General features: G+C 43.2%; 1 protein-coding gene across 1 annotated transcript; it reads left to right on the forward strand.

Moving 5' to 3' along the window:
* Positions 1-748: 748 nt before the first annotated feature.
* Positions 749-9,122, forward strand: LOC104014641 (myosin heavy chain, skeletal muscle-like). Its single transcript, XM_009467345.2, is given in 8 exon segments — positions 749-922; positions 4,740-4,856; positions 4,948-5,118; positions 5,205-5,309; positions 5,450-5,528; positions 6,357-6,373; positions 8,974-9,040; positions 9,043-9,122. Coding segments are annotated over 8 exon segments (810 nt in total).
* Positions 9,123-10,338: the final 1,216 nt, after the last annotated feature.

The following is a 10,338-nucleotide window of genomic DNA, read 5'->3' on the forward strand; positions in this document are numbered from 1 at the left end:
CCAGCAGTGACGGTAGGATGCTAGAATCCCTTCTGCCCCTGTGAGCAAGAGCTGCCTTTGTTTTCACAGGCCATACGGATCATTTCCTCACCTGCTGCTGATGGAGGAGAGAGGGACACCAGCAGAGCAGTTCTGCCGCCCAGCAGGTAGAACCGTGAGGTGAGGATAGCAGAAAAATCACCTGAGCATCCCCGCCATCAACTCACATGAGTGTGTAGCCGGCTCTGCAGAAGCCTGGCTAGGGGTGAGAAGCCAAAGATCACCCTTTTAGAGCTGTGGCACTTTCCAGTGCCAGTTGGTGTCCCAGTATGCCTGGGGGAGGATGGAATGGAGAGGTGGTGCTGAGCCCAGGCTCACAACTGCTTCCCTTGGTTGCAGGATGGAGAGGCTGAGGCAGTGGCTAAGGAATAAGGCAGCAGAGATGTGCCTCTGGCTAGGGGTGGACAGCATGGAGCCTGCTACTTGGCAAGGCCGGTCTCGCGAAAAGAGACAGGAGACAAAAGATCCTGGGGAGGAAGACTCATCATCTGGGCCTACAAGACAATGGCCCAGGGTGCAGCTGAGGAACTGGCACTACACCGAGGCCTTAAGCTGGCAGCAGGAAGTCTGGGGTCGCTTTCCTTGTGGATAGGCATGCCATGAGCCCAACAGCATCCTGACCCCACCAGTGTCACCTCCCATGCCAGCAAAGCAAAGCACTGTCCCCACCTCAGGGCAGAAGGTGGAGGTTTCCTCTTTGGAGTCCAGCATGTCCTCCACCCCACAGTCTTCTTGCTACCTAAGGGATGAGAGCAGCTCCTGGTCCTCGGAGGACACAGAGTACATGGTGACCATCTGCAAGGGGAACTGTGTCTGGGACATGGGCAGGGAAAAATACTCCCCATATAGCTGGAGCTATTGGGAAAATGAGAGCAGTACTGAGGTCTGTGACTCCCTGTCTTGTGGATGTGCAATGGACCATGCCATGACCTACATATCCAGTGCATCCCCAGATGTCAGTGGTGAGACACACAAGAATCCATGAAAATTTGTTGTTAGTCTAATCAGTGCTTCAACAGTCTGATCAAAATACAATACATATTACTTGTCCAGTCACTAACACCTACAATGTAAATTACCCAGTTTCTCCCAGTGGTGCTTAATGATACAGTCAAAATGGATAAATCACAAATCTAATAGTATCTGCTCCTTTTTTAAAATCACTGAGTTCTCATTTTTCCACTCTTCTGAGGTCAAGGGTCCTTCCCAACAAAGTGAGTCTTCAGCATCCTGAGTTCTTTGCCAGGAAGAGTATGACATTTCTGGTGAGGTTTCTTCATCCTCCATCTTGGGTCCTCTTGGCATTATTTTTATGTGCTGTTGAACAGTCTGTTGCTAATACTCCTATTTTTTTTAGTCCATAAATCTAGTTACCCAATGATCACTTAGCTTTTTTAGAAATTAACGTATAGGGTATCATTTCTTTGTGCAAAACTAGGCTAAAGCTAAAAACAAGTTAGACATTAGTCTCCAAACTGTTGGGAAACTTGCTGCTTCAGCTAAACAAAGCTAAATAAGCTCAAGACACAACAAGTCCAGGCAAGCTCTGATGAGCCCTTGTATTGCTAAGCTAGCTCAAGGCTTCTGGCCTTCTGATAGAAATGGCAACAGGAAATGTGATATGCTATGGGACGACACTAGGAAACTGCTTTAGGCACCTTCTGGACTGGCTTAACATTTGGTCTGGCACAGAATGGTCGTTCTCATGGTTTAAGCTATTCATTTTGAGTTTCAATCTGTAGCATATGGAAAGAAGTAAGTCACTCTGAAAGGTGACCATGACATCTTTTGTAGAGAAGGGTTTATCACTTACAGAGGTACCTATCTCATTCCATAGGAAGACAAGTCTAGAAGACCAAGTTAGACCAGAAGTTGAATTTTTAGACAGCGACACCTACTATATTGCAAATGTTCAAGTCTACACAGGCAGTCAAGACAGTCTTTTCCCATTGAAGTTAAGTAGGTAGTGGCATTTATTTTTCATGTCAAATGGAAATTTTCACAGTGTGTTATATTATATACATATTGAAATCCAGTGAATTGAAGATCTTATGAAACTCTCTGTCATTGATAGCCTAAGGGGAAGATAAGTTCTGCATTTGTTTACATTTGTCATAGACTCCTTGATCCTTCACACTACTGTGAGTGGCAGATCTAATACTGCCATGTCAGTGCATTTCTTTTTTTCTAAATGTCATTTAGAAAACTGTCTTCTAAAATGAGCTAATTTTTTATGTTTTACTTCATTTTGCTTCACTTTAGTTCAGTATGAGGTAGTTGCTGAAGATTTTGTAGTGATTTCTCTGATTATGTTCAATAACAATATCTTTTCTGAAGCTTTGCAATCCCTGCTATGAGGCAAACTTTTCTGTGGAAGAGAGGAGAGTCAGTTAAACATTACTCTGAGGGCAAAAGCAGAGAGCAACCGCAAATGTCAAAACAAGATCCTACTAAAGAGCAAATGTTTCTACCATGTAGTCACTGGATTTGTATGAAGTCTTGACAGCAGGTGGATGTCACTACTTCTTTTTTGCTGCTGTTCTTGCAGTAACCCAGAAAGAGCCTTTAGCTCTTTTGAGCCTTCAATTCAAGGTCATGGACTGAAGATGGAACAGTTCTGCCATAGACCACTTGGCTTCTGGAAAAAGCAAAGTTAAATACCTTCTTTTATGAGGAGCCTTTGTATTTTTAGCTGAGCTCGGTGTCATTAAATGTTGAACTAGCAGTATATAGACAGCAACTATGTTTATCCTTGCATTTGGATTAACAAGTAGTTAAATTTGACACCAGGCCTTTGTGCAAATTCAGATTAGCATGGTTAAATATTATTCTCTTCAAATCCTTTTGATTCTAAGTGTAGCAAATTTTGAAGGATTGTGAAGTATTTGCAACTTCCTTGGTACTTTCTAATTTAGTACTCTTGAATCATTTTTGTGTATCATAGATCATGAAATTTGCTTCACAGCGAGGAAAATTGTGTTTTGTTTTGAACTGTTGTGAGTCTGAATGGATAAAAAGATGTAAACCACCAGATCTTTAAAAAAAACCGAAGTCTGGAAAATTTGAATGGCACAGAAAAAAACCAATGCTTTTAGTAGTTGTGACTAGTCCTTACATCACAATTGTCAGGTCGAGATGTACAGAGGCAGCATGTTGATCATATATAGAAAAGAGCAAGATTATACTATTAGAGGTATTGCTCACTCATGAAGTTAAGTGTGTGAAAAATATTTCTTTATGTAGAGTATTTAAGATATCAATTTGATAAACTGGGAAAATATACTGAGAGAACCAGGGCTCCAGTTCAAGGCAGTGCCCTTGCCGCCTGGGCTCTGGCTGCAGGCCTGCTTCTTTCTGCCCCATTCTCTGAGCTACCAAGGCCCTCCTGACCCCTCCTCAGCCAGGACAGAGAGCCACTGGGCTGCTGGACACTATGTGGCACCCTAGAACTCAGCTGAAAGGGCCCCTCAGAACAATGCCTGTTGGCCCCATGCTGGGGAACACATTTCTGCTGGTGGGAGGTGCCCCGACCAGCAGCCCTTGGTGCCTTCTCCTCAGAGAGGCAGGACTTCAGATGCATCCCTGTGCTCACCATTTCCCACTGCCTGGCTCTGGGCTCTTTCTGGGCAGGGTGCAGGGTGTTTCCATCAGCCTCCCCATGCCCTGTGCATGGAGCCCAGTGGTGAGCTCTGGATTTGGGCTCCAGGCTGGGGCCTAGACACCCAAAATGTGGATGCTGCGGTGCCAGAGCACTTCTTGGAATAAGGTCTTCATGCTCAGGTCAGTGCCTAATGTTGGATATTACCTTGGATCACAGGCATTATTTTTCCAACCTTGCCGCTGTTATTAACTGAGTTTTATCCACTGAACTCTTTTAATAACCAAAATGACAATGACCAGGAGAAGGGTGTGTTTAGATCTGGCAGAATTTAAAGGTGCTGATGTATAAGGTCCAACAGACAAGTTCTGTGGGATTTAGCTGCAGCAATTTAGGAATGTTGTTCCCAGGTGTCTCACAGGTCCCAGAGAAGAGTTGACAGATGGAAATGTGCACCTATACCTCTCCACTGCTTATAGGATCTTGTATCTTAATCTCAACCTCTGATGAAGATGGGTTCAGGGCTGGCACAGTAGCTAATGTCTGGGCACCTTTCTACAGTTTCTCAGACAATAACCTGTGTAAAAGACAGTAGCAAAGAAGTCGAAAGCGACTGTTCAGAAGGTCTTTGCATACTAATACAGTGCAATGTGTGCTAGGTGAGGATCAATATCAGTCATTAAAAAACCCAATGTCAGTCACTTTAATTTTTTTTTCACAACACTGAAATTCAAGACACTGTAAATTGGAGTCTCCTATTTAGAAAATATACACATCTAAATAGCATATTTTCTTATATTTTCTTATATTTACATATAATTTTGGAGGGATCATGTAAATGTGTGAACAAACCTGGACTTCGGATATGCAGATGGTGGAGGTGTTAAGCATTCATGGTCCTGTCAGGAGCAGCAGGAGATGGGGCTGGAGTCAACACTGGAAACAAAGCTACAATATGCATACAAGAATTCACACAGATATACAATATACATACAAGAATTCCAGATTTTTAATTGCAAGCTTGAAGAGTAAAGACTGCTCAGACTGTAGGTTTGGTATTGCAGGCTTTAGAATAAAAATCTTGCCATGTCCCTTTGCACAGAACACTACCTCAATCAACACCAAGAAGAAGCTGGAAACAGACATCGTGCAAATTCAGGGCGAAATGGAGGATACGATCCAGGAAGCCTGCAATGCTGAAGAGAAGGCCATCACAGATGTGAGTTGGGGGCTCCTTATCCTTGAGATAAGTGCCTTCTCCCCAGACTGTCTCCAGCGCTAAAATGGCTTTGACCCTTTGCCCTCATCAGGCAGCCATGATGGCAGAAGAGCTGAAGAAGGAGCAGGACACCAGCGCCCACCTGGAGAGGATGAAGAAGAACCTGGACCAGACGGTGAAGGACCTGCAGCACCGTCTGGATGAGGCTGAGCAGTTGGCACTGAAGGGAGGCAAGAAGCAAATCCAGAAGCTGGAGGCCAGAGTGCGTAGGGCTGATACTTGTGCATGAGTGAGCGTGTCCCTTGGAGAGATACCAGGGAAGCTCCAAAGATGGGCTTCTCATTGTAGGTGCGGGAGCTGGAAGGGGAGGTTGATGCTGAGCAGAAGCGCAGCGCTGAAGCCGTGAAGGGTGTGCGCAAGTACGAGAGGAGGGTGAAGGAGCTGACCTACCAGGTAAGGCAGGAGGCCTCTGCGGGCTGACACACTCTCATCCCAGCAAACCAAAGCTTTTTCACATGAACTCCAAGGAGAAATGTAATTTTGTGACATTGGGAAAGCAATTCACTCTCTTTCCTGCTTACCAACCACTCTAGCCTGAGGAAGACCGCAAGAATATTCTCAGGCTCCAGGATCTGGTGAACAAGCTGCAAATGAAGGTGAAATCCTCCCCAAGCTGAGGAGGCCATTAAGCATCACTCTGAGTGGTGGTAAAGACATTTTCAAAGGGGGAACCGTGGGCATTGGGGAAGTGATGTTGAGCATTTATGAGTTGTTTTTTTCTTTTTATCATGATATGTTTCAGGTTTGATAATGTATCCTCAGGACTAATTAGGAATTCACAGAATAATAAGCAAACAGTTATATTTGAAAATATGAGAACTATATCAGATTATAAATTAACTTATTTTCAGATGTAAATAATCCTCAATTGTCCTTCACATGAACACAGCAATTAAGTAATTTCTTATAAGCTGACTAATGTAATATTTTTAAATTGTTTTGAGGGTTTTTTTTTTTTTTAAAGACCATGGTTTTATTTCATATTTCTGTCCCCTGCTAACAGAAATGTGTTTTTGATAAGCATGTTAGACTTACAGAAGTTACACATAATATGGAAAGGTACCTCTGCGAAAAAGTAGACTGAATTCTTAGAAGGCTGCTGTGCTTCTATTTATACCATTTCTAGTGAATGTGAGTGACCAGGGTGTGCAAACAGCAATTTAGCATTTCATGCTGCATTTAATGCAGATGGGAGGCCCAGAGGTGCAGCTCAAGATTGTTGGCACCTCCTAGAAGTGGTCTAGAAATGGTGGCAATATGCTAGAGATCAGTTTCCAGCACCAGGTGGAGTGATCATCCCAACACTTCAGAGTTCTCAGTCAAAACTGAGCTCCTGAGGAAAAATAGATTTCTCTTGCTGGAGTGCACAGTTTTTCTTTCTGAGGACTGGGCTGATACATTCTGATCCAGGTTAGGAATTGGCAAGTGAAGGAGCCGCAGGAGGAGGTGAGCAGGCTGTATTGTTTCTGGAATGCCAAACAGGAGATCAACAGGTCCTCAGAGAGACCCTGGAGGTACAAGAGCTCAAACCCTGCATTACATGGAAGGACAGATTGCCTGAGGCTACACTTGATGGAGACTTTGGAGAAGCTGGAAGATTTTGACATCTGTCATCAGGAGAAGGCACATTAACCGCCTACAGATGTACACTTATAGACTAGATACAGGGTCTGGTGACAAGTGCAATACGCTTGTTCAGAGGAGGCACCTGGGCCAGGTGAGCCTGACCCATGCTTCCACGAGGTCGTGGTGAAAATGGTCAGGCACTACTTTCTAAATAGGGTGAAGGAACTCATCTACTAACCAGATCTGCTTTCTCAGGAAGTTTGCTACTTGCCAAGGGCTCTAATCCAGGATGTTGTGGAGGGACTAACAAATCTCAGGTAGCCATCAGATTATTAACATTTGTTTCTCCTAGGCATGTAGATCCTGCTTTGAGAAGGAAGCAGGACTAGGTAAACTGCTGAGATCCCTTTCATCATGAGTTAATCATTGTTTCTGATACCCAGTGATACTGCCCAGAGATTACAGAGCTCTGGGGACTACAGTGAAGGGCATGTGAGCTGAAGTGTTGTCCTCCCTGATTCTGCTGATCAAGGGAACTGCTGGGGTATGAAAAGCGGCATTCTTCAGGTCAACAGCTGGTTATGTGGCTGGTGTCACAGACAGGCCTTTGGCTTTTACTCCTTTTTGTGAGGAACAAAAACTTCTGGGGAGTGGTGGATTTATCTGAACAAATAAGGTAAGAGCATATTTGCGAGTATGCTTGCTGATTCAGTGAGGAGGGCTTTAAACTAGGTTTATTGGGGGATGGTAACAAAATTCCCCAAATAAAAAGACAAATGGATGCAGGGACGAAGTATCTGCGGGACAGCATGACAGGGAAGGTTCTCACACCTCCCCTGAGAAAGCAGCATGACAGGAAAACCATCTTGTGTGTTTGTAGACAAACTCATACAGCATGGGGAACAAGCAGGAGGAATTAGAAGTCTGTGTACAGTCACTGCAGAGCTAAGACCTCCATGAGATCACAGACACAGTGTGCTAGCTCTTATGACTGGAGTGCTGTGTGTTTAAGGACCACCTCTACAGAACACAGGAATGTGCAGGAAGTCAAGCGGTTTTGCAGGAGGCTATATATTCTGAATAGAGAATTCCTGACTAAGCTCAAATACAAAAAGGGAGTATATAGAAAGTGGAAACAGGGATGAGGGTCTTGTAAGGAGTATAAGGACATTGCCAGAACATACAAGGATAGAGCCAGGAAAGCTGAACTGTAGAGGACGATTGAGCTAGGAACCACTTAAGCAAACTGGACATACAAAAGTCCAATAGACTAGACGGATGCATCTGACTGTGCTAGGGAAGCTGGCCGATGCCATTGCAATTTCTCCATTAACTTTGAAAGGTTATGGCAAGTGGTAAAAGTCTCTGATGACTGGAAAAGCACCCATCTTAAAGAAGGGAAATACGGAGGTTTTAGGAAGCTACAGCAAGCCAGCCTTACTTCAGGCACTGGGAAGATCATGTTCCAGATCCTCCTGGAAGTAATGTCAAGGTATATGAAGGAGAAGAAGGTGATTGGAAACTGCCAGCATGGATTTACCAAGGAAAGTTCTTTTTGGCATCTTCAATGGTCAAATGTGGTGTTGCTGAAAAGGAGACAAACTTGTCTCAGAGGTGCACATTCGAAGGACAGGTGCCCAAAGGGGACAAGCTGCATCAGCAAAATTCTGACTGACATTAGGAAAATATTTTCACCATGAAAGTGCTTAAGTGCTGAAACAGGAGCCCAGAGAGGCTGTGGAATCATCATTCTTGTGGATGTTCAAAACTCAACAAGTCCCTGAGCAACCAGATCTGACATTGGTTCTAGCCCTGTGTGAGTGGGAGATTGAACTGGATGGTGGTCTAAGGTTCCCACCAACCTAGAAGTTCAAAGCCACAGTCCTTGGATTGAATAAAAGTTGTTTGTGATTGTCTGAGTATTTCGTTCAGAGGTAACATGTACCAACAGACACTTTCTGTCTGTGTACATTCACAGGTATTTATTTTCTGTGAATGTCTTGCCAGAATTCAACAGACCTAGAGCATCAAGCAGGATGTTATTTCCACAGGTCATCAAGTCTGGGTCATCAGAAGCAGAATTCCAAATTCAACACAATGATATATGAAGATATTTAGGTGACCACCAATGGTTTATTTTTAGTTCAGTTCTGAAATCCATACATGGATGCACTGAATTCCTGATCTGACAAGTTCTTCTAAGATACAACATAGCATGTCCTCAATTTCCTTACTGCTATATGCATTTGGTTAAAAAAATACAGTTTTAGCATTATTCTGTAGATAAAAAAGAGTTCCATCAACCTTTTCATGAATTTTCTAGATAAGAAACCAGAAAGATGGAGAACATCTGTATTAAGAGCTTAGATAACAGCTGGAAAGTGCGAACAGAGGCTATGGACCTTCCCCTTATTTCAGGAATTCCAAGGCTACAGGTAGAGGAAAATGGAAGTGTCAGCCTTTCCATTTTCACAGCCCTCTTCCCTCACAGGAGGAGCAGTCCAATGTCAATCTCATCAAGTTCCACAAGATCCGTCATGACCTGGAGGAAGCCAAGGAGTGAGCATTGCAGAGTCGTAGGTCAACAAGCTTTAAGTGAAGAGACGTGAGCTTTATAGGAAAAATGAAGGAGAAGAATGAGAATCTAGAAAGTTATAAAATGACTAGAGAATGCACAGAATGTGAAGCTCCCTCGCTTTTTTCCAAAACTGTAGTTTGTTCCTTTAGAAATTTGTGGAAAATAAAGATTGCAGAGATTTGGCATAGTAAGCGCTTCAAATTACTTCTCTTTTTTCTTCTGCAATCTCATTATTCTTTTCTAAATCCTTAACTTTCTCTGTTGTCTGTTGTATACCTGCATTATGATGTATTCTTATATATGACAATGGAAAATTATTAAATATGTAAGTACATATACATATGTTTCTATTTATTCCATTATATACACGTTTTTATATATATATTCCATGTGCTGCAATACATGACTGGCAATGGAAAGTAGTGTTAATGGAGCATCAAGTGGGGAAATTACTGTTTGACACTGGGTGATTGTGAAAGTGCCTTAGCCTAAGCAGGTTTTCTGCAGTATGGTTTTTATGCTGTCCTCAATTTGTCCATTTCTTTCAGGGCCATATCAAGTAATGTTATACTGAGATCTTTTACTGTTAGTAGTTTTAACATTTCAGCGGGAGAACTGTTTGTGGGATGAGGGTTTCAATTTTGTTGGAGATTTCCTCACTGGGAGGAAGGTGGGTTTTTATTAGACTATTTTTATTTCATTATATTTATATCAAGCTAAGCAGTGCAGATTAAAGAAGTTTCCTGTGCTGGTACTTAGCATATTACACTGTGACATATCAGGTGATCCTTTTCAGCCATTCTCGGTGCTCTGCCTTGTCTGTCACATCCTTTCTGAGATGAACTCACCCAACCTGCCTTTAGTAGTCATGATGTGAAGAGGCCATGGATGCACACTGAGGGGTACTAATGGCCTGTGCTATGTGCCATATGAAGGCATGAGTCGGATGAACTCCTGCCAGCCATAGCTTGGGGCACAACTACCTAAAACCTTTTCATAATGAGCATCCACAAAACCTCAGAAGGCTTCTAAACTAAAAAGTCAAGCTTAGCAGCGTATCACCTGGTTTCTCATACATTATTAAATAGAAAAACAGACTAAAGAAGGCGCAGAAACAAACAAAAGCTTATCAACGACTGGCCATCTGCCAAGAGAGTCCTTGCAGGCAGATCCTTGCATCCAAATTGGCTTTAGTTAATTCTTGTGTCTCTCTTCAGAACAGCAAGGTCCACCCAGTCCCACCAGGGTCCAGGGGGTTGTTCTTTCCTGCACTCCTGC

This window comes from Nipponia nippon, unplaced genomic scaffold (genome assembly GCF_047370975.1).
Source record: "Nipponia nippon isolate SJK-2023a ecotype South Korea unplaced genomic scaffold, ASM4737097v1 scaffold_14, whole genome shotgun sequence".
Classification (NCBI taxonomy): domain Eukaryota; kingdom Metazoa; phylum Chordata; class Aves; order Pelecaniformes; family Threskiornithidae; genus Nipponia; species Nipponia nippon.